The sequence below is a fragment of the Elgaria multicarinata genome, chromosome 14 (assembly GCF_023053635.1).
Source record: "Elgaria multicarinata webbii isolate HBS135686 ecotype San Diego chromosome 14, rElgMul1.1.pri, whole genome shotgun sequence".
Lineage (NCBI taxonomy): Eukaryota > Metazoa > Chordata > Lepidosauria > Squamata > Anguidae > Elgaria > Elgaria multicarinata.
In genome coordinates, this window is record NC_086184.1 from 29150231 (window position 1) to 29174891 (window position 24661).

General features: G+C 42.5%; 1 protein-coding gene across 2 annotated transcripts in view; it reads left to right on the plus strand.

The window, feature by feature from the left end:
* Positions 1-13: 13 nt before the first annotated feature.
* Positions 14-24661, plus strand: part of RSPRY1 (ring finger and SPRY domain containing 1) — a 43109-nt gene continuing 18461 nt past the window's right edge. Inside the window, exons 1-4 of one of the 2 annotated variants that reach the window (XM_063141357.1) lie at positions 14-199; positions 15526-16017; positions 22049-22101; positions 24519-24631. In XM_063141357.1, coding sequence (XP_062997427.1) covers positions 15671-16017; positions 22049-22101; positions 24519-24631 — 513 coding nt within the window. In that variant the 5' untranslated portion in view covers positions 14-199; positions 15526-15670. Of the gene's footprint in view, positions 200-6942; positions 7190-15525; positions 16018-22048; positions 22102-24518; positions 24632-24661 lie in introns of those variants that run through there. The other variant, XM_063141358.1, reaches the window with a different exon arrangement.

Consider the following 24661-nt stretch of genomic DNA (forward strand, 5'->3'; position numbering starts at 1 on the left):
GGAGGTGGGCGGAGCCGCCGCCGCACCGGAATGGGGAGGTTCGCTGGGGCCTCGCTCGTCTTGACGCCCCGCCGCGCTACTGACTGAGGAGAAAGGGGGCGGCATAAAGGGGCAGCGCCGCCTCCTCCCGGGCTGGTTCTCCGGCCTCACGGCGGTCTGAGGGGAAAGAAGAAGCGGAAGCCAGCGTGGACTGGCCGTGGTGAGCCCGGGGCGGGGCGGGCGGTTTCCCAGAAAGGAGGGGAGGGGTCCTGAGGGGAGGGGACCCGATCCTGAGGAGAAAAGGAGAGGTGTAAGGGTCCCCCCCCCGACGAGAGTGGGGCAAAGCGACCCCCTCAGGGTTGGGGGGGCAGCTATGGGAAAGCCATGGCCGTGGGGCAAACCAGGGGGGTGGGAGCCTGAAGCTGTACAGCGCCTGGCGCAGCGTGAGGCCCTTTGTGTGTCTTCTGCGCGCATGCAGATACGTGTAATATCAATGCAGTCTCTAATGATTAATATCAATAATAGGAATTGTTGCAGTCATATTCATGGGACGTAATGGTCAGGGCTAATAGTTATGTGAGTTATCGCATCCGTATTCGCGTAATTGTGTAAGATTATTACTGAAAGCAGCCGTCTCCCAAGTGGGGGGCGGGCTCCAGGTGTGTTGGACTGCAATTCCCATCATCCCCATTCTTGGTGGGTGAGCTGTGGACTGGCACATCTGGAGGGCGCCACGTTGGGGAAGGCTGGTTTGCATGACAGTAGCAGGGGTATACAGCGTCCTTAGCAGTGATAACATCACAAATTGCTTTAGAGCATTGAAAGTGCTCCATGTAGATTTATGTGGGTTGTCCAAGGCAGGTAAGCTCTTGACAAAGGAGGAAGCCTAGCAGCTCACTTGTCTTCCTCTTCAGCAGGGCACAAATGGCACAATTGGGTCTGCTGTTATTTAATAGCACCCAGATAACTGTGCTGGACTGTGTGTGTGTGTGACAAAAGTGTCTGCAATTGAGAGACAGAACCACACTTTAAGAAGATGGTATAAATAAGGTGTGTTTTATCCTCTCACACACACACACACACACAACTCTGGGTAGGGTGAGCTGTATTGAATAATTTTATTTAGGATTCTTTAAACTCTACGTATCCTAGATTAAGTTTTATTAGGAGAAAGTATCTGTTATTTTCCCTTCATCTTTGGGAACCATACCTAATCTCCTGCATTTTTTCATGCCTTTCCTCCTCTTCACAGGTTTTGTTTTTCTTTGCCTTTCTAATATTGTGCGTGCTCAGACTGCAAATACACTCTAAGATTGCATTCACAAGATCACACTTGAATCTGTGGGGACTGCGATTTCCTCACCTGCAAACCTCATTTCTATCCAGTTCGTTCCCCCTCTGTAGAATAAACTCCTCACTTTCATTCCTGTTCTGTTCTTGTGAGCAGTGGAGCTAAAAGGAAGTACAAACAAGTCTCTATGCTGCTCTTTGGACAGAAACGACTCATAATCTGCTGGTGCATGGAGGGGAAGAGACCATGCCTTTTCCCAGTCCTTTTCGATAATATAGATAAAAATGTAGCTAAAGTTGCAATAACCTGGTACACGATATAACCTTGAACATGTGTGTCTAGAAGATGAGGTTTCCCTAGAGTTGAAAATAGTATGATGGGAGCCCTAGGAGTTTGTACATTTCCTATGAGTAAGAGGTTCTGAGAGTCTAGGGCAAAACTGAAACAGTGTGAGGAATGGCATGTGTGAGAGAGATGGAGGAAAGGAATCTTCTTCTGGAGATAAGGTGGAAGTGGGAGACCTGTATGCCAAAAAGGTAGCCCACCAAGGAGGAGGGGGTGATGGGTACACAATGAGTATTGCTAGGGTGGAGTGAGTATTCTACCTTGTGATGAGCCAGGCAGTTTCTAGGGGAGATTAGCAGCTGGTTTCCTCTCCCTTCTTAAGGTCAGTAATGCTCAAATTGCACGTGGTCCTGATCAATTAAAAAGAGGTTCTTGAGAGTTCAAAGTACCCACCTGTATAGGAGGTTGCCTGCTGTGTCTCTCTGTATGAGTCACTGCTATGCCTTGCCTTGTCCTACTTGGCTTCCTCTAGCGGTGGGTAATTTGGTCTTACCTTTGGCTGTATTTGGATCATTCAGTCATTTCCAGTGCTGCACAGTGATCCACCATCTGAGGAGTTTGTCCCTTGCGTCTCTGCATGAGTCACAGTTCTGGGCCTGCCTCCTGACTACCAGGCAGCTCTGAAGGCAACTTACACAAGAACATGGGGGGTGGGTGGGCTGCATTGAAGCTGGGTAAATCCTTCACACTCTTAACCAATCTCCCGCAACCAAGTGCCCTCTAGGTGTGGCACTGCAACTTCCATCATTCCCAGTCAACATGGCCAGATCATCCTGCCTGGAGATTGTGGAAGTTGTAGCCCAGCCTGACTGGAAGGCACCAAGTTGGGGAACGCTGCTCTAATTGTTTTTTGAAGTATAAGAATGAACTGTCTGTAGCATATCTTCAGGTTGTACTCGCAAGGGTGGGAAGCATACATCTGCTATTAAAAGTTTTGTCTTGAGGCAATTTCTGAGGAAGATTGGTGGCTGATACCTTCTCTTAGAATCTAAAGGTTAGGTGCTGGGACAGAACAGTGTTTTCCTCCCATCTTTAATGATGCAGAAGAGATTAAGTGCTCCTTAGAATGTGGGACAGTCTGTTTTGACTGCTGCATAGAGCATGGGTGTGTTCCAAAGGAATTCCCCTGTGTATTCCTGATTTACATTTACCAATTGCATTGGCTGCCTATATGTTTCTGAGCCCAATTCAAAGTGCTGGTTTTAACCTATAAAGCCTTACATGGCTTAGGACCACAATACCTGACAGAACACCTCTCCCGACATGAACCTACCCGTACACTACGCTCAACATCTAAGGTCCTCCTCCGAGTGACTACTCCGAGGGAAGCTTGGAGGATGGCAACAAGGGAGAGGGCCTTTTCAGTGGTGGCCCCCCAATTATGGAATGATCTCCCTGATGAGGCTTGCCTGGCGCCAACATTGTTATCTTTTCGGTGCCAGGTCAATACTTTTCTCTTCTCCCAGGCAGTTAACAACATATGCTGAATTTTTAACTGACCCGAGAATAGTTGTTTTAAATGGATGTTATTTTCATGCTTTCGTTGGTTTTAAATTTTTGTGTATTTGTTTTTAATGCTCACTGTTTTTAACCTTTGTAAACTGCCCAGAGAGCTTCAGCTATGGAGTGGTATATAAATGTAATAAAATAAATATGTCACAGCTGTAAATGCATAGGCATTACCTTCGAGTTACCTGTCATTTTAGTGCTTATAATTGCTCATAATGGAAATGAGGCTGGAGAAGATTGCTTGAGAGAAGCTGTAGTTGAAAAATGCCACTTGGCAGCCTCTCCCTGTAATCTAACCTTCCCCAAACTGACATCCTCTAGGTGTGTTAGCTTGTAACTTCCAGGTGTTGGCCATGCTGGCTGAGAATTATGGGTGTTGCAGGCCATCACATCTGGAAGGCATCAGGTTTGGTTAGGCTGCTGAAATATATGAAGTCCTTCCACAACATCACACTTAATACTTTGCCAGGCATACTTGTGCCTTGATTATTTAATGGACTGGTACAGCAGGAAGCTTTCAAATGCTTTGGTAATCTTAGTTGAAGAAGAGTTCTGTGTACCTGTAAGGCTTGCTACCTGACCATTTGAGATTCTCTTGGGTTGCTTTTGTGAACAGTGATTGACAATCTTTTTTTGGACTACCCTGATTTTCTACTCTTCTGAAACGCACAACCCTTCTACAGCACAAACCACATTGGCAATACATCTGTATCACTCTTTCGAATACTCAGCTTGGTCAATCAGCTGGGCAGAAAAAATGGAGTGGCTGTGTTCAGACAATAGTCAACGGTGGGGTAATAATCAACTCGACTGTTGTTTATCTAGGGGTACTCCCCACACAACATGATAATAATGAACCATGGTGTAGATTAGGATCAGCATTGAGCTGACTCAATAATCCGCTAGTATCCCATCAGCCATTACTGCCAAAAATGTATCCTGCTGGCTGGACTAGAGTGGCAGCTGCCACTTTAACTGCTTTTGCCTTGCGACTCTGTGGCTGACAAACTGACCAACAGTGGTTGAAGAAATAACCAACAGTGCCCTCCACACAACATGATAACCAACAGTGCTTCAAATAGCTAACTCTGCACAGCATTGGTTACTTTGGCCAAATAACCAACCGTTGGTTAAAAAACTCCCTCCACACAACACAATAACCCATGGTGGGTTAAATAATCAACCGTTGACTATTTAAACCACCATTGTTTATTATGTTGTCCAAACCCAGTCAGTCTCTCACAGGCAAGGTAGTGGTTTCTGCTCATATAGGACTCAGGTGTGCAGAAAAATAGTAAGTTTGTAAAGAAAAAGGATTAAAATTAAAAGATTGTGGTTAGGAAGATAAGCACTATCTGGTTAATCTCCCTGTGCTATGTGTGTTGGTTGTAGGAGGGGAAAGTGACATCTTTTTTCTTTCCAACTTTCCAGACCCACCCCTCATATAGTGATGACTAGTACAATATAGCACCATTGGAGAATGTTTCAGGAGGGTGAAAAGGGGGGAAGGTGTTCGTTTTCTCCCCTCCTGAGACCTACACCCCCTCCATCCAAACAGTGCTATAAGACTTCTGCCCCAAGTTGGTTGGAGCCCTGAAGAGGAGCACTCCAGTTAGGGGTTGGGGGACACATGCCAACATTTTTTGTCTATATTCTAATAACAAACGTAATGGTCCCATGCTTATAAGTAGGGCACTGAAACAGGCACAGACAGCGTAAAGATTTCTGACTACGCAGGGTGCCCCATATATGTCAAAAGTACAATCGCTTGTAAATTATTTTTTAAAAAGCACAAAATGCTGCATTAAGACTGAGTTGCCCTCCACTATGCCACATTGGCAGATGAAGAGGTGTGGCTTTGAAGCTAGGGTGGCTGGGGAAATGGGGCAGGGAGCTTTTTTAGTCCTGACTTGAGTTGCATCCTGAATTCCTTATCTTCATTTTTCCCCATTTACAGAGATGCTTCAGTTCACTCCTGTGGATAAAAACTACATCCTGCCTTCTATCCTTCACGCTAAATGTCATGGAGTTTGCCTGACAGGGATCTCTCAATGGAGTATAACATGTCTGTGTATAGAGCATAGAGAAGCCTTTTCCAAATATAGTGTGTTGGATTACAGCTCCCACCATCCCATTGATGGGATTTGTAGTCTAACTCATCTGGAGGGCACCATGTTAGAGCAGGCTGACACAGAGACACATTTCACCCCTCAAAAGAGATTTTCATAATATTCCTCCCAAGAACTTGAGTCCTCCAAGAACTGGTCGTCATAACAGGCATTTTGCCACTAAATTATTAGTAGTAGTCCAAGGAACTCCCTCTGGGAAGATGAAATTTAATCAAGTGTTGCTTTTTTGTTTAATAGGAAAATAGGAGGTAGTACTGTGGGGAGAATGAAAAGAATATGGGCCCAAATTAGCAATATTTATATAAATAAGGTCTCTTGTCTATAATCTCTTAGTGTTGACTCAACATGAGTAATCCTTAATCATGCCTGCAGTTCCATTGCTTTTAATATAACTACATGTGTGACTAAAGTCAACATGCATCATGTGTTATATTCATTTGGGTCCTTCACCAAGTACCTTTGTACTGAAAAAGTGTTGGTGCTACACCCATAATAATTTAAATAAAGAAGACGATTACTCAGCCAGGAGCATGATTGCTGCTGGGACAGGATGACCCATTGGCCTTAGCACAGTTGATCAGCTCAAAATTTAATCGTTTCATAGCTCATAAAGCTCAAGGCATGTAGGTAGTTTTGTTGCCTGTGGAGCTGCTTGCTTGCTTATTTCATTTTGAAACCGCCTAGTAACCAAAGTTTACTGGGCGCTGTACAAATTAAAAACAAAATACACAGTAGCAATAAAACAGTAATGTAACAAGTTGGATGAAAGCAAGATAATCTAGCAGTAGCATGTAATAAAACCAAAAGTAAAGCCAGCAGCGGGGATAAAACACCTTGGGTCTAAAAGACTTGGTTATGGAGATGAGAATTCATCCTCTATTCCAACTATGATTTATGTGAACAGGTCAGGGGTAATGGTGTGGTGAAGCATGGTCTCTATGGTTATTGCATACAACTTCAGCAAAGCATGCCCATGCATGTTCTGAAAACCAGAGTCCTAGAGTTTGGAGCAAGATGTAGATAGTTGAAGGGTTTTGCTTGACACTCTGCTTCCTGCCCATTTCCAACTCCTTGCAGCTGCTGCAGTACCAGAGAGTGTAATTTATCCTACCCATTTGTATCAAGTGCCTGCATTAATCAATGGTAAAATTTGCTTTTCATCAAATTTGTACTTCTTTATAATCAACTTCCTAAACTAGAGTTTAAGCATTCCTAGGTAATGATGATCTGATCATCAAGATGCATAAAAGTGTGCAGTAGCCCATAAAAAACACAACCTTCCCCCAGCTGTCCTTAAAAGAATATCATAGGCTCTCTGTTCTCCACTTGTCACAATTGTAGATCATGTAAATTGTATGTGTCCATTTCAATCCCACTTGAAAAGATTTTAATGTCTATATTCTCTTACTCTGGAGTATTGCGATCACAAAGTTTGACACCACCTATGCCAGAGGCAATTTTTGCCATGGCAGACCTTGTACTTTCCTTTATATCTCGTTATCTCTGAATTCCTAGAAAGACTTGAAGTTTGCCAGGCACGTGGATTCCAATTCTAATATATGAGCTAATCTTTTAGAAGCATTTGGATATACAATTGTTAGCTTTACTTAGGGGATTAGATCAGTAATGGGCTAGCCCAGCCTTCCCCAACAAGTTGCCCTCCAGATGTGTTGGACTGAAACTCCCAGCATCCCCCAGCCAGGTGGCTGGGCTAACAAAATGCCTACCAGGGATGGTTGTGTGAGTGAAAGTAGGGGCTTGCCTGTTACAAAAATGAATTGGAGATGCAAGTGCACTCATCCTGTGAGGTTCTTAGGGACTGCTTTCTGTATGTGATGATAGGACATGCCTGAGGATCGTATGAATCTTGTGGATGTCTTGCCAGGCAAAACGGTGTATTGAAAACCTACAGCAAGGAGGAGCTTGAACATAGACAGTGAGTCTGTTCATACTTTATTAGAAGGCGTATTGTGATTGTGCCAGAGTGCTGGTTAGTGATGTGGGTTTTCCAGAAAAGTTTGAATTGCATTTTTTCCTATGTAAATTTTGGTAATTTGCATCAGAAAATTTTCTGATGCCCTTGAGTGTGATTGAATTTAGCATGTTTATTTTACTTATATTTAGCAAACAAAACTAAAAAAAAGTGCCCCTTAATTTTTTTCTCAATGCATCACAAGTATTTGAACAGAAATATTTGAGGAAAGAAATTAAAGCACACTTAATTTGATTGAAGTATTATATTATACAGACATGTTCATTGGAATACTTGTATAACAAAATTAAAGGCGATAGCATTTACTTCCCTTACATTGTTTAAATTGAAGAAAATAACAAACGTATTATATACCATTGACACAATAATAAGTTTTAGCAACCCAAAGAAGTTTGGGTCTCGCTCTCACTCTCCTTTATTCCTCATATTGAGGCAGTAGCTAAATCCTGTAGTTTTTTCCTTTATAATATTGCCAGGATTCGATCATTTTTGTCTGTCTCTTCTGCCAAGACTCTTGTTCATGCATTGGCTTGCCGCTCTGACCATGTTACTCCACTTCTGAAATCTCTTCATTGGCTTCCAGTTCACCTCAGAATCCAATATAAACAGCACCATGTACACTGATGGTGCTATATAAATAAATAAATAAATAAATAAATAATAAGTGTGCATAATATGCAAACAACCACTCATCTATTTCAACAGCATTCAGCTGTCTTCCCCAGAGGTAGCTGGGGCACCTTCAGTTTTGCTCTCACTACATATTGTATTTCACACTGAGGCATATTTGTATTACAATGACATATATGTGTTCTCTCACATATTTACTAGGGATGATCATCTCAGAAATATTAATTACAATTTTGAAACTTGCTTAATATTGTATGTGCAGTTGCCATCCATTCACTGTTATCAATTAATTTCTGAAATGGAAAATTTTCCATAGAAAAATACAACACTGAAATTTTGTTTTTGCCACATAGTGTTGATGCTGATGCACGCTTCCTGATCGCTGGCTTATGACATTGACTGAGTGCAGACAGCATGCTGCAGCTCATTGTGGGCACCAAATTGAATATAGCATCCCCGCTCGGGGTTGTTTTCTGCAAAGCTAGTGAGCGTGGGTTTTGTGAAGGTTAAACAACCCTCACACAAAACAGAGCATGGGTTATGCGAGGGTTGTTTAACTCTCACATAACCCACCCTTGCAGGGTTCATGCACCACCATAGAATCATAGAGAATCATAGAATAGTAGAGTTGGAAGGGGCCTATAAGGCCATCGAGTCCAACCCCCTGCTCAATGCAAGGTTTGCATATTCAAAAGGGTGCCCACATGCTCCTTGCATGCATCACAGCCACACCATGGGTTTAATAATCCATGATAGGCTGCTGTGTCACATGAACAGCCCCACTAGCTGTCTGGGGAGAATCAGTCCAGAGTTCCCAGTTTGCACGTTGCAGTAAACAAGATAAAAGGTTTGTTTAGCTGCTCCCACTTGCGGAAGTAGCCAAGAAGGAACAATCAAGTAGTGTACCCCAGCAAGCTGGCTTGTTCATGACAAGCCAGAATTATTTTATTACAGGTGAACCAGGCCGGTGTTTTCTCAAACTTAATGAAATTGTCCCTTTCTAAACATTTTAGCTTGATCTCATTTTTGTGTGTACCCCAGCCATGCTGTGCTTCTTTCAGACACCCTTAGCATCCACCTATCATGCTGCTTCACTCCTTCTCTTCTCGCTCCTTGTTTCTGTACATGCCCTGGTGTCACTTCTTCTCCAGATTGAAGTTAATAAGCCCTACACAGTCACGTGCTTGCAAATATGTTCTTCCGTTTTAACAACCCCCGGTGATATGCACATTGGCAAACCCTATGCTTTGACTGTTGATAGCCCTGATGTCAAAAAGACATGAGAAATTGTTTTCACATGTTTACTCACACTCACTATTAGTATCCCCCCCTCCTCTCTGGGAAGTGAGACTTGAGGAGTGTAATCTTAAAGACTGCAGTGTCAGAAAGCAAATGAGTAGTCGGTGTTTTGTCAGTACAGCTAATTTTGGGTTTAAAATTGAGTTTCTGGAAATGTTTTGTAATTGGGGACAACATGACAAAACAGGAACGTATCATAACTTCAGCAAGAACAAAACAACTAATTGTTAATTTTAAAATATTGTTCAAATGTATTGTTTTAATCAGTTTTAATTGTACCTGAAAGCTGCTTTGACTGCCAGTGGTAGGGAGGTAGGGTACAAATAAATAAAGAAGTGGTAATTGCTTAGAATAATTAAGGTTTTTGGAGGCAATTGTGCATTCATGTTTGCTTTTTAAATAGAAGTTTTTACACTTTACAGAATTGCCAAACACTTCTTGAGTCAGGGGAGATTAAAGCTAGAATATAAGAAACTCTTAGTATAGTGTGATAGGAAGATATGATAAATCTAGTCCCTCAGACCCCAAGGTTCATAACTGGCCGTTCCTGTTTTCTTGGTAAAAACAGTCGACCAAAGATGTTTTCATTCTTTGGACTGCAAGCAAAATATCTAACAGTTTTCAAGGTTCTCTGAAAATTAGGGTTTTATCTACTTATGGTAAGTGACTCAGCTAGGTGTGGAAACTGAAAAGAGAAGTAGTTTGATGGTTGAAATCATCCCCCTATCCAGTTTTAGCTTCTTGGCAAGAATTCAGACCAGACAAACTTTTTTCCACAATGAGGTGGTTGTGGTTGAATGTAACAAAATACCCAAGGCTGTGAATCATTGATTCCTTCATTACATATTGCAGTGACAACTGTACTGAAACCGTTTCCAGCCAAGTTATTTGATGATCTTCTCTGCTGTATTGTTTGGACTAGAAGAAAATGTATTTGGGAGGGATGGTCAAGATGTCCTGGGGTTATGGGGAGGATTTCTACCATATTCTATGACCTGCTAGAAAAACAGATGCAAATATATAGAAGGGGTCAACATCTTTTTATGTACACTTTAGTTCAGGACTATTTTCAAGGCGAAATGTGCATTCTGCTAAATGAGAGGGCTGGCTTTTTAAATTATTATTATTATTTTCATTTCTAACTACCCAATAGCCAAATATCTCTGGGCGGTTTACAACAATTCATAAAATAATAAACTACAACATAAAAATTATAAATATACAAAATTTTAAACAATTTAGACAGCTAAAAACAGTTTCAATAGAGTACTAGACCTGTTTAATTGGCTGGCATAAATGCTTCACAAAGGGTGACCGTTAAATTGCTGGATTCCTGAGAGGTTTGATTCTTTGTGGGAAAATGCAGTGTTTTTAGACGTCCTAACATTTCATTAAGCAAGCTCATATTAGATACTATATCTATCATTCTTTTATGCTGTGAAAAGGGAGTGTGTCAGGTGTCAAACATCCCAGAGTATATTCACAGCGTTGTGCCTGGAGCCCACAAAAATAGCACCAGACACAAGAATTTGTGTCTGATGCAATCAGTTGGAAAACATGTTGCTAAAAATGCATGCCGCGGTAAGAGATAGCAGCTTGGTAGTTGAAGTCCTCGTGGTTCCTTTGAATCGTCATACTAGCGATTCAAATTTCATCAGTGTTGGTGCTTTCAAATGTGTGTCCTTTTCTAATAAGTAGTAGCAGTTGAAGAAATGTTGGCTATTTCTTAGTGGCCCCGTTCAGACAACACGCTAAACTATGCTGCTTAACCACAAAATGGTTAACGGAATGCATTAACCTTAATGCGTTCCATTAACCATTTTGTGGTTAAGCAGCATGGTTTAGCGTGTTGTCTGAACGGGGCCAATCTGTCCCCACAGGACCTGGGTCATGTATCAGATCAAAGCAAATCAAAAGCAAATCAAAGACAGTGACTAGGTTCAGATAACATGATAAGCAATGGTGGTTTAAATAATTGATGTTTGGTTATTTAATGCACCATGGGTTATTGTGTTGTGTGGAGGGTGTTTTTTAACCAACGGCTGGTTATTTGGCCAAAATAACCAATGCAAATAGCGAATGCTGTGCTGAGTTGGCTGTTTGAACCACAATAGGTTATCGTTATTATTATTATTATTATTATTTATTTATATAGCACCATCAATGTACATGGTGCTGTACAGAGTAAAACAGTAAATAGCAAGACCCTGCCGCATAGGCTTACAATCTAATAAAATCATAGTAAAACAATAAGGAGGGGAAGAGAATGCAAACAGGTACAGGGTAGGGTAAGCAGGCACAGGGTAGGGTAAAACTAACAGTAGAAAGTAACAGTAGAAGTCTGTGTGGAGGGCACCGTTGGTTATTTTGTCAGCCATAGAGTCTCAAGGCAAGACCAGTCAAAGTGGTGGCCGCCACTCTAGTCCAGCCGGCAGGATAGGTTTTTGGCAGCAATAGCTGATGGGATGCTAGTGGGGGGAGAGGGGAGGGGATGAATGGGTCAACTCAGCGTGGACTAATAGTCAACTCAACGCTGATCTTAATCCACACCATGGTTGATTATTATATTGTGTGGGGAGTACCCCCTAGATAAACAACTGTTGAGTTTATTGTTACCCCACCATTGACTGTCGTGTTCTTGAACGCAGCCAGTTTTTGTATATCTTCGCTTCATTTACATACTCTAAAAATGCTTAAGAATATCCTCACTATTTGCAAATTCAACCTAGAAAGTTTCTCTTAAGCTGGGTCGTGCTAGACTTTTTGGGCCTGTGTGTAGGGATGTGCAAATCACTAAAACCTGAGTTTGCCAACGTTCTCTGAAATCTATTTTAAGGCTCATTTTTTATTCCAATCCAGATAAGATCGAGAGCTCTTTTATTTCTTTTCAAATGCAAATCTTGTGTATTTTAGTATGTTTTTCCAAATGTTTTCAATCTTTGCAATTGTTTTCCTATTGAGTAAAGTGTATTTGTGCGCATCTTTCAAAAGTACACATTTCTTCATGCATGTTTTTTGAAAGTACACATGCTTTCAAACACTTTTTTGTTTGTCCATGAATCACATTGCAGGCTGGGATATGTATATACTTTGACTGCAGATTGCATCCGTGTTCCGTCTAGAAGGTGCAAACTGAGTAAATCCTGATTAAAAATTAACTGAAACAAATTTCTCATACATCCCTAGCTGTGTGTGATACTTGTGTCATATAAACTGGGAATTGGAGAACAGGAGGACTACCGGCCCATCAGTTTTTGGCAGCAGGTTGGGTACAAATGCTGGTTTGTGTGCCTAACTTCTCCCTCCCCCCTTCTCCCCAGCTGCTTCCCCCCCTCCCCCTGGTTGATGCAAATGCAGCAAATGGTCATTTTGAAACTCTAGCAAAGCAACTATGGGGAAGGGATTGCAGAGGGGAAGTGGTGGGGGTGGGGTGGGGGTTTGCCTACACACAGGCACCACTTCTCTGCCAATCATGTAATTTCCCCTTTCTACTTTGTGCCAGAGGTGGCCCTGGGTTTTCAGATCTATGTCTGCTACCAAATGTGTACCTGCTGGACCTCTGTGACCACTAGCACTTTGATTGCATATTGCCTGTGCAATTTTTAGAGCTCTGAAGCCCCCAAAGATAAAAATGAAAGTTCATGATTGGAAGTTACTGATCTTTTGGAACCTGATTGTGAATAGAGGAATGGCCTGCCAGAGGAGACTCATCAACTTAACAGTCTTTTAGCATTTAAGAAAGCTATAAAGACTGATCTATTCCGGCAGGCCTATCCAGTGGAATTTTAGGATGTTTTAATAATGTATACTATGTTTTTAATTCAGTTTTATGTATTTTATACTTATTGTTATTCCCCGCCTCGATCCAAACGGACAGGTGGGTAAGAAATAAATATTGTATTTCTTAGATTGTAAGACGCCATAGATTGCAAGACGCACACTAATTTCAGTACCACCAACAGAAAAAAAAACAACCTAACACACACCCACGATTCTAAGACGCACCCCATTTTTAGAGATGTTTATATGGGAAAAAAGTGTGTCTTAGAATCGAAGAAATAGGGTATTATCATTATTATTATTATTATTATTATTGAAAGATACTTGACATAGTAGCATTTGCACAGGTATATTATTTATTGTTTAAATCACATGTTTCATGTGGCTAATTTTGTCCATAATCCCTGTGACATATGCAGTACAATCCTATACATGTCTACTCAGAAGTAAGCCCCATTGCATTCAATGGGATTCATTCCAGGTATGTGTGTTGAGGATCGCAGCTTTTTGGTGCATGATAATGATACAAATTTAATTTAGTATTCTTATATGCTGATAGTCCTTAATACTTTGGAGTGGGAAGCAAACACTTTTCCCCCCAGGTTGCTTAAAGCAGTTTGAGTGAGGGATCATTGCCTCCTCCAAGTGCCTGCTCTAAGAGAAGCTTGGAGGATAGCAGCAAGAGAGAGGGCCTTCTCAGTGGTAGCTCCATGTTTTAGAACACTCTCTCCAGTGAGGCCCCTCTTGCACCAATGTTGCTTAATCTTTGTAAATTGGCTATTGGACAGTATAGAGATGTAATGAATGAATGAAGATCATTTGAATGAAACTAAGACAGTTACACTTCTAAATTTCATAAATACTTCTAACTTTCATAAATATACCTAACAGTATGTTTTAATGTGCTATGCATTAATGCATATTTTATTCATAAATAAGTTTATTGCATATATTTCATTTTTCTCCCAAATTTCTGTGTCTTTCCATGTTTGAGGAAGAGTATTTCCCCATGATTTCAACATTTCCAAAAGAGGGGCGGCAGGAGGTGGAGGATATGTGGTGTGTGTGTGAGCCAAAGCTAAACAAATGAGAGGCTAAAGACTGACACATTTGGTCCCTTCGTAGCCTGTTGCGTTTCTGTTTATGTGAAAAAAGAACAGGAAAAAGGGTTTTGCCTCTAAAAAGAAGTCACTTAAAGGACGTCTGCTTTTCTATCCTAAATATATCTAATGTTATTATTTGGGGTGTTCCTTTCTGTACCACTATGACATACTGTGACATAGGAGTTGGCAGTTGAGGTGACATAGGAAGCATGCTATGAACTGGGAGATTGCTGATGCACAGATAGTTTGCATATGATTGGGAATTCCAGGCCAGACCATCTGTACATTTTCTGTAAGTCATGTGGGTTACTTATCTTTGCCTTTGCAGCTGGTGTAGAACTTCATTTTCAGGAAGGAGTAGTCTGGCAAACTGAGAAGAGTGATAAGCCCCACATCATTAGCTGAGAAGCGGGTGTTGCTAACTCATCTATTGAATGTCATGAGTGGGCTTTTCATGATTGTGAGAGAAACTTGGAAATCATGTGATTTGAGATTACAGGATACATTCTGTCAGTCATACAGCCTGCATTTGTGTGGCTACCCTTGGAGTTGACAGCCCATCTGATGCATTGTTTTATGTTGGGAAGACTTGATCTTTCCATCTCTAGGAGCCTGTGAAATTCGGCTGTAAGCATTGATCTGCAGGATGGTCTAAATATATGGACTTTCAAACTATGTTCTCAGGATGCATAATATTTATATAAAAAATCTAAGATGGTTCCTCAGGGACCAACACTTACTTTCCATGATTTTGATCAGTGGAGCTGTTATTTTTCCCTATTTTAATTAATGCATACACATGACCACCGCCACCAGGTGCATCAGAGTACTTTGAGAACTCAAACCTTCAGAGTGGGTGTAGGTTGGGAATTGCAGCTGACTGTGCTTATTTATTGCATTTTTATACCGCCCAATAGCCGAAGCTCCCTGGGTGGTTCACAAAAATTAAAACCATTCAAAGTATAAAACTAACAGCATAAAACATGATATAAAGTGCAATATAAAAGCACAACCAGGATAAAATCAGCATCAGTGCAGAAATACAAATTTAAAACAGCAAAGTTAAAATTGAATTTATAGACTGTTAAAATGCTGAGAGAATAAAAAGGTCTTCAGTGTAAATGCCAGGCGAACCTCCTTAGGGAGCTCATTCCACAGCTGGGGTGCCACAGCAGAGAAGGTCTTATACACTAGGTAACTGACTGAACCTGGGATAGATAATGACATGAAATTGAATGCTGGAGATTCAAGCAGATTTTGGGTTAAGTGGACAGGGCAGCTGTTGGATCAAGTAGCAAGTTTTCCGTCTTCTGAGTAATGGCTATTAGTGGATTTAAGGCACGAAGGTATGCCAAAGGGGAAATCTATTACTTGACTACTTGGAAAGAAATTTGCTTGCAAGCTGCATTATATGATATTACAATTGACATCTAAATTTATGGGTCTGTGTTTTTTCTTTCCCTTCAGACCTCCTCCTGGATGACCAATGAGTATCTCCCGTGATGATGTCAGAAACTAAACTAACCATTCTGTATCCGTTCCCATTACAAACTCGTGTGATGCAAAGGCTGCAATTCAGCATCCAAAAAACATTGTTTTTAAAACTGTCTAGATGATTGTCGTTGCTTTGGTTGTGTTCTATGCGAGCAGAAGCCTTCTTCAAGGTTTACGGCTGACCCTTGAACAGCACATTCCCTGTTTGCTGCAAACCTTGGGGGGCAGCAACATGGGCAACTCCTGTGTTTGTCGAGAAGACAGTGGTGCAGAAGACAATGCTGAATCCAGGAGTCGTCAGACAGAGAACAGCAGAGTACCTGCACCAGAAACAAGGAGCCACCTGAGGGACCCAGTACGGCCCCCCCGGCGGGGGCGGGGCCCACATGAGCCAAGGAGGAAGAAACATAATGTGGATGGATTAGTACTTGACACACTGGCAGTAATTAGAACGCTGGTAGACAAGTAAGTTCTTCCTGAAGAGCAATGTTGGAGTGAATGAGTCTTTTTTTTCTCTTGAGGACTCCTGTGCTGCTATTTTGCGAGGGCTCTCTGATATAATGACAGAGTCTCGTGAAACATTAAAGACATTTGTTTTGGTATAAGCTTTCATGGACTATCACACACGTCATTCTAAGCTAAAAAGCCCCCAAACTTTGTAGCCTTTTTTTTTTCATAGTGGGGTTGCTCCAGTCCCTTGATTATTTTGGTTACCCTTTTCTGCACTTTTTCCAGCTCTATAATATCCTTATTAAAGTGCTGTGAAGCTTAAAGTCTGCCATCCCTCTGGTTTAATAGACGCCATACGAAAGGAAGAAGGGATGGGGAAAGAGGAGTAAAACAAGCAGTTTCAGACTTCAAAGGAGAACTTGATAAATTCATGAAGCATAATGGCAACTAGTTATGATGGTAGTATGCTATATCCAGAGGCAGCATGGCTCTGGATAGCAGTTTTTGGGAAATACAGGCGGGAAAGAGCTGTTGCCCTCATGGGCGTCTCAGATGCATCTGGTTGGCTTCTTTGTGAACCAGGATGCTGGACAAGATAGGCCTTTGGTCTGTTCTCGCAGGGCCCCTATGATATGTGCCAGTTTTATATAATGTAACATAAGCGTTGTTATGGCCAGGTGGAAAGATGACTGGAAAAGACCTTTCTGTGTAGGGAGGAGCCAAACGGCAGGTACTCCCAGCCAGATAGATGAAGGCCACTTTTGAAGAAGCAATTCCCATGTACATTTTCTAGCTGCACAGGTGGTTGACAGGACAGTAGCATCTGATCACCAGCATGTTTGAATCAGATTTGAATGTTGTTAAATTTATATACTGCTTATCTCCAAGCAGTTTACAGAATCAGAGATGATACGGCACATAATGGGCCTGTTCAGACAACACACTAAGCCATGGTTAGGCTGCTAACCCTTTTGAAGAAAATGGTCAGTGAGCGTGTTTAAACTGGTGTTATGGAGCCACCATGATTAGGAATGGTTCACATGACACACTAAACCCTCATGTTTAGCTCAAAATGCTTAACCGCTGTGGCTTAGCGTGTTGTCTGAACAGGGTCACAGAATTCATAAACATAGTTAAAATGTTTAAAATATTTAAAATCAAAGCTAATAATAAACAAGCACAATCATTCAGGGAAACTTAGGTAAAGAGATGGGTCTTTAACAGGCATATAAAACATACACACAGTTGGTACCCCCCAGTAAACAGTGGGGAGGGCATTCCATAAGGTGGGTGCCCCCAAGGAGAAGTCCAACCAGCAAAGCTGCCTCTAATGATCCTAGTGATCACATAAGCCAATACTAGGATCTGTATTGAGTATTTCTGCTGAACTAGTGTTTTGTCTTTGTGCAGTAACATTGGGGAAGCATGAGAAGTAATTAATTCTTGGCTCAGGAAAGTCCCTGGTCTAGGTTTAGAAAAACCCATATGCCTGCCTTGCCCACACACGCAAAAGGAACATACTACTTCCAATGAACTTCAAATTAATCACTCTGGCTTGTTGTTGGTTAACATCTTTCAAATGAAAATGAGCAGAATGGGAGAAGTTAGTGGGAGGGGGCAGCAGGCAAGTGGGGGAAGGCAAGCAAAGTGTGTGTGGAGGGGGGGGAGGGAGGGATGTGATCATTCCATTCAAGTGGCAGAGAAGCTACTGCTACATTAACTTGAAACTTAAATCTGATTGCAATAATGGTGCTTTGTCCTTAAACTCCTGAATGTTTCCTTTCTTGATGAAAATAATTGTTTTTCGTTGACAGATTTGATTATCTTTGTTGTATCTTAATGTTGTGTCTCAACATGGGCGTTGAAAGTTGCTTTCCTGTTCCATTATTCAGACTCCCTTTGCTGCTGTCAAAATGCTCTTTCAAAACACCTTGGTTTGGCCTTTCCTACCGTGGTGCCGTCCAGATGTGTTGGACCACTGTTGCCATTATTGGGCATGCTGGCTGGGAATTGCAGCCCAACATACCTGGAGGCACTGCATTGGGAAAGTCTGCTTTAGGTTAGTATTCTTTTGCTGTCTGCCAGCTGCACATCTCTCACATCTTTTTTCAGTAAGGAAGAGAGCTCCTTTTAACCCCAGGACGTGGCCTGAAGGCACGTGGTGCTGCGACTTTGCTGAAGCGAAGCAGGACTGGTTCTGACTAGTGCCTTGATGGAAGATGGCCTGAGAACCTTATGTATTCCGCTTTGAGTTCCATGATGAAAGGGAGAGTATAAATCTGCGTCAGGTAGCCTCTTGTTCTGGGGGCCTGATTGCCACCCCTGCCACCTGGACAAGGCTGGCAGGCCAGATGGCGGGACCCTGATCTGAACCCTGCCCCTCCTGTGATGTTCGCTTGGCCTACCTTTTCCTTCTGTCCTATGCCTCTCTCTGCACATAGAAACGGACTCACATCACTTGTAGGAACCAGCTCCTGCAAGCACTAGCCGAGTTGGATGCTTGGTTCCCAGTCTGCTCCCGTCCCAATTGGGGTATCAGAGGTGCAGGAAGGGCTTGCGGGAACTGGCCAAGTCCAAGGAATCTTCCCCTGCTTCCTCCCCAGGCCTCATGGATCAAATTGATCACCTCCTTAGATTGCTGTCCCCTGATATAAATGTAAGTTTCTGTGCAAAATGGAATGCATTTGCACCTACCTTCTCAGGCATCAGTAATTTCTTTGGGTTGAACTCTGGTGCTCTTCACATGGTTTATTCATTGGGATGAATAACCTCTGCTGCCATTCCCACCCACCCTCCGCTGAGAAGAAAATGAGTGACTAACTTACTTATACAGAATGATGGGTGCAGCTTCCTCCAGAACCACCTTTTTAAAAAGCATTCTTGGGTAAACAAGAATGGCTTGAGCAGGAGAAGTTCATTCCACTTGAATCTTGTTCTTCCTCCAAGGACCCTAAAGTAATATTCAGGGGATTATCCCTTTTTGTCTTCACAACAATCCTGTGAAGTAAGCTAGGCTGAGACTCTTCTCAGATCATCCAGTAGGCTTTGTGGCTGAGCAGGATTTTTAACTCAGTCTTCTGTGTAGAACTTACTTTGAAAAATGCAAGTTACATTGGTTGGTGGAGGGAGGCTGGCCATTGAGTAAGCTGCTCTTAGCCACTGCATTATATGTGAAGTGGGAAATGATTTTCTGATTCCCCCTAACCCTCCAAAACTGCAAAAGGACAGCTATCGGGAGGTTGTTGAGCGTTCTGTGTTTTTCTTCTTTTGTGCCCGCTGTCATTCAGTACTTTTCAACATACGTATCCATGGGAGCTGTCTTCTATTGTAATTTGATTATTATTTTCTTATTACTTATTCAAAGCATTTTTATCCCGCTCTTCAATCAAAAGGCTCTCAGAGCAGCTTACAAAAATCAATAATTAGGCAGGCCCTGCTCTTGCAATCTAAAAAGACGTGAGACACAAAGAGAGGGCTTGAGAGGGAGGAAGAATAACGCATGATGGTGATGCTTGATTCAGTTGCCCAGATGGATATGAATATACATATTCTGGAACCGATTGTACTCAGTTTGTACTGCATCTATTGTCCTTCTAAGCTGGCCTGTTCTTTGCTGGCCTGTTCCTCTTTTCTCTCCCCCCCCCCCCAGCCCCCCTTCTGTAGCTTCTCTTTTGAGTTCAAACTTAACATTACTTGAAGTGTAAACATTTTGTACCAAGCAAGGCAATTTGTGTTCTACTCTGAACAGAGAAATGTTGTCCTTTTCTTTCTTGTTCCACTGATGGTGTTGCTCTGTGACTATAGATCTCAACTTCTATCCTTTTGTAAAAGCACTTGGTATTTCTAGGCACTGTGGGAATATTTTAAATGTTTTACATAAGTGTGTCCAGTTTCATTTCCCTATGAAGTTGGATTGTTGCAATATGCTCTGCAGGAGTGAACATGTTAGGGGATGCTCATCCATGGGAGGATATGACATCCATTTTACAATAGCTGTTCTGGGTGCCAGTTTGTTTCCAGGCACAATTCAAAGTGTTAGGGATTACTTTTAAAGCCCTACATTGCTTTAGCAATGAAAACCCAAAAGATGGCCTCTTCCCATATCTGCCTGCCTATATCCCTAAGATCTGCTGGGGAGGCTGATCTACAAGCCGAGGTTCAACTGGCTGAGATGCAGGAGAGGGTTTTCTCCATGGCTACTTCTAGATTGTGGAACTCTCCTTGGGGAGAGCACTCTTCAAATAGTTGAAAGGTTGTCACACAGAGGAGGGCCAGGATCTCTTCTCCATCATCCCAGAGTGCAGGACACGGAATAATGGGCTCAAATGACAGGAAGCCAGATTCCGACTGGACGTCAGGAAAAAATTCCTGACTGTTAGAGCAGTACGACAATGGAACTAGTGACCTAGGGAGGTTGTGGGCTCTCCCCCACTAGAGGCATATAAGAGGCAGCTGGACAACCATCTGTCAGGGATGCTTTAAGGTGGATTCCTGCATTGAGCAGGGGGTTGGACTCGATGGCCTTGTAGGCCCCCTTCCAACTCTACTATTCTATGATTCATTTGGCCCCATTTCTCTGTGCTTTCTACCACTTAGCAAGCTTTAAATGTCCAATCCCCATGTATTTAGATGGTTTTATCTTTTGCACCTGTCTCCATTCCATTATTGGTTGGCTTTTTGATTGTTAGGTTTTGTTTAAAACACTTGCAATGGTTGTAAACCGCCCTGAGCACTGCATGTCCCATAGAAGTGTGAGATATAATACTCCGAAATAAATAGTTGAAAACCTTTGGCGCAGCCTGAAAATCTCTTAACTAAATGAGACAAATGAAAATTTCTGGTCATTGAACTCTGGTGTTCAGGGCTGATTACGGCTGTAATCTAGAGAATCCATGCCATTTGCAATAAGAAGTTTTGCATGCCAAGTTGGGTGCTTTGTTTTCATTTTCACTCCAGCAGACTGCAACACCACAAATCTGCTGTTTTCTCCACATTGCATAAAATTCTGTTTGCAGTTTATCAGGGAGCTGCTAAACATCCTTCAGGTTCATGTGCATGCAAATCTGTGGATTTCAGTCTCTCTGTCCAGTCTAACTACAGTAGCCTTCCCCATACTGGCGGTCTCCAGATGTTTTGGAGTTCAGCTCCCATCAGCCCCACACAATATAGTCAATCCTCAGGAACGTTGGGAGTTTCAGTCCAAAATGAGAGGGCATCAGGTTGGAGAAGGCTGAGCTATCATGAACTTAGTTTCCACTGATTTCAACAGGCATGTATCCAGCGGCCATGATCTATTGAACAAAACTAGCTTCTTCATTATCTGCTTCACCCTGCACCTGCAAAGCGCCCTGCTGATACCTGTGATTTATGTTTTTATTTTTAAATTATATGGTGTCTTGAGGAGCATTTCATACTGAAGCACTGACCTCCCAACTGCTGCCATCTTCATTTTCCTGAATGCCTCTGTGCCCCATGTGAACCCAGAAACATTCTTAGGTGGCTTGCTTGCTTTGCACTAACCCTGGCTGCTGGTCCACGCCGAAGGGAGGGACGTACCCCATGACTGCTGCCTGATAAAGGGGAGTCTTGGGGATGGCAGCAAGGAAATGGGAGGAGAGTTGGAGTAACCCAATGGAGTAGGAGGCCAGGAGACCAAAGTATGATAGGGAAAGTAGGAGAATGGAAACCAGGGCTACTGAGGGCAATGGGAGTGATTAAAGAGGCATGTGTAGTGACTCAGTAGGGAGGTTAATTAACTCACAATTTGCCGTTACATGCGAACCAGATCATTCTCAACCTGACCTTCCTCACAGGGTTGTTCTAAGGATAAAAGGAGACTGTATGCTGTTATTGCTCCTTGGAGAAAGGATAGGCACATAAATACTATGCATAATGAATGTGTTCTGTTTTACTTTGCTGGCTCCTGGGCACGCCTGGGAAATGCGTATCTGCATTGCTGTTTATCTGTTCAGTGTGTGCTTGCAGAAGTGTACCAACTTGGATAATGATTCACATAACTCTTCGTTTTGTTTTGTTTTTCTTTCAGTGATCAGGAACCTCCGTATTCAATGATGACTTTGCATGAAATGGCTGAAACAGGTATCTCCATACTCTTGTGCTGTATTCTGGTTACGATCAGACAAACTGTTTAGCTCTGAAAATAAGCTTAAAGTTGCACTGCATATTTATTTCCTAGGGTTCAGGCAATTTTCAGTAATTATTTAAGTAATACCGCTACTTGACAATGAGCTTGGTAAAATGGTAATTAGCTTAATATGTGTACCTGCCTAATCTGGCTAAATTTATGAGGTATGTTGTTGCAAAACCAGCCTGCCAGCTGCCACCAGGTTCAAGCTAACAGGCTTATTTGGGCTTTATAATGAGTGAGTGAATAAGCTTTGAAATAGCTAAGGGAACAGCTCTGGGCATTGCCCCTAAATTGAAGGGGAAATTATAATTAAAGACTAAGCAGCCTTGCAGCGGAAGGGAGGAGTGCACCAAGTGGCATGATTTGCATGATCAACATGGCTTGAACAAGCCATGGCGGCTTGTTCAAGCTCTGGCGCATGCCAGGCACCGTTTGTCGGATTGCTTGCCCATCTTGTTGTGTCATCCAAACCCAGGCGGCATGGCTTGCTGGAGTGTGAAACAACCCTCAAATAACCCAACAACAGTCCATGCCATGGGTTATTTAAGGGTTATTTCCCCCTCCCCCAAGTCCATGCTGCCTGTGTTTGGACGACATGACGCAACAAGCTGCACCCAAGGAGGTAATGAGACTGATGGCACCCGGCACGCACAATGGCTTAAACAGGCCACGGTGGCTTGTTTAAGCTGCTGTGATTATGCGAACCAGGTCATTGTCTTGATACCTCCAGACCATCCCTAGGCTGCTTATACCTTTTAAGCATTCTGCTCCTCAGAACAGCTGCAAGGTCTGAATCCTTCCAAAGTACCTAACCTGAGACTTGTGAGTAAGGCAGGGCTAGGCAATGTGGAGTCCTCCAGATATTTTGGACTCCCTTCAGGCCCAGCCAGTATGGCCAGGGATCAGAAAGTCTGGGAGTTGTAGTCCAAAACATCTGGAGGGCACCAGGGCTAGAAAAATCTCAGTTTCAGGTCTGTTCTATATCTAATGAGGGGTGGTGTGTCGGTGAAACTGATAATTTTTCTCATCTTTTTTGTTTATTTAATTTATATAAACAGCCCTTTCAGCCCTAAAGAGGTCCTCAAAAGCAGTGCACCTTTTAATATATTGCCTCTCCTTTATGCCTTTCAGAGATTTGGGATCTAGCTCATCTTTTGCCTCCTACCACATAATGCAGAAGCTGGTTGTGGGAGTGAGGATGAGGGCAGCAATGCATTAGAGATTAATTTGCTCCATTGTCCTCTTACCAGAGGCAACTCCTCTAACAATAAGCTGTGAAATGGGCCACACACACACACACACACTCACGATTGCTGTAATGCACAGGCAATCCATCTATATGCACATTTCACTAGACAGTATCTATAGAAGCCAGTTTCTAGATGGAGTTATACATCCACTGGAGCCCTGGAAGAGCTCATGCTGAGGTGGGCTGGTCCAGGTCTTGGTGGCTCCCATTGAGTTCTGTGGAGCAAAGTTAAGAAGCTTCAATGTGGACAAAGAGAGCAAAATTGGTGGAAGATTCAGGTCAAATAAAAGGAAGAACTTTCACACAGCGCATAGTTAAACTATGGAATTCACTGCCACAAGATATAGTGATGGCCACCAATTTGGATGGCTTTAAAAGGCGGTTGGATGAATTTCTGGAGAAGAAGGCTATCGATAGCTATTAGTCCTGATGGCTATGTGCTACCTCCAGTATTCGAGGCAGAAAGCCTGTGTGCAGCAGTTGCTGGGGAACATGGGTGGGAGGGTGCTGTTGCACTATGTCCTGCTTTGTGGTTCCCTGGCCGACAGCTGGTTGGCCACTGTGGGAACAGAGTGCTGGACTAGATGGACCCTCAGTCTGATGCAGCATGGGACTTCTTATGTTTTTATGTTCTTAACCTAACCTTCCTGTATAAGCTATAGTAAATCATGAAGTGCATTTTCCACACACATTGCCTAATATATTCCGGTTGAATTTGTGAGTTGCTTCCACTGAAAAGTGTTCTGCTCAATGGTCAAGCACATGTTTTGCATGCAGAATATTCCAGGTTCAGCCCTCGGCATCGTCAGTTAAAAGGATTTTGGATAGCAGGATCTTAAGTCATCACTTGAGTACTAAACATGTGTGTCTGAACTTATTTTAACATTAATCCCTGGAGGTGTGAATATTTGTCCTATCTCTAGTAACTATTACCTTTGTCTTACCATTGCAATCTCAATAAACATCTGTTCGTCAACTTCCTAGGTTCTGACTGAGATGGGTTGTACAGATGAGTGCTTAAAATGCTGTTGCAATCATACTTGTGATTATTTTTAATGATGACTGTCTCCATCTATTGTTGCCGTTCTAAGATAGTTGCCTCTGTTCTATGGTTGACAGATGAAGGCTGGCTGGAAGTTGTCCAATCCTTAATTAGAGTTATTCCATTAGAAGATCCCCTGGGGCCAGCTGTTATAACTTTACTCTTGGATGAGTGTCCATTGCCAACAAAAGTAAGTTAAGTAAATATATGTAATTGGTGA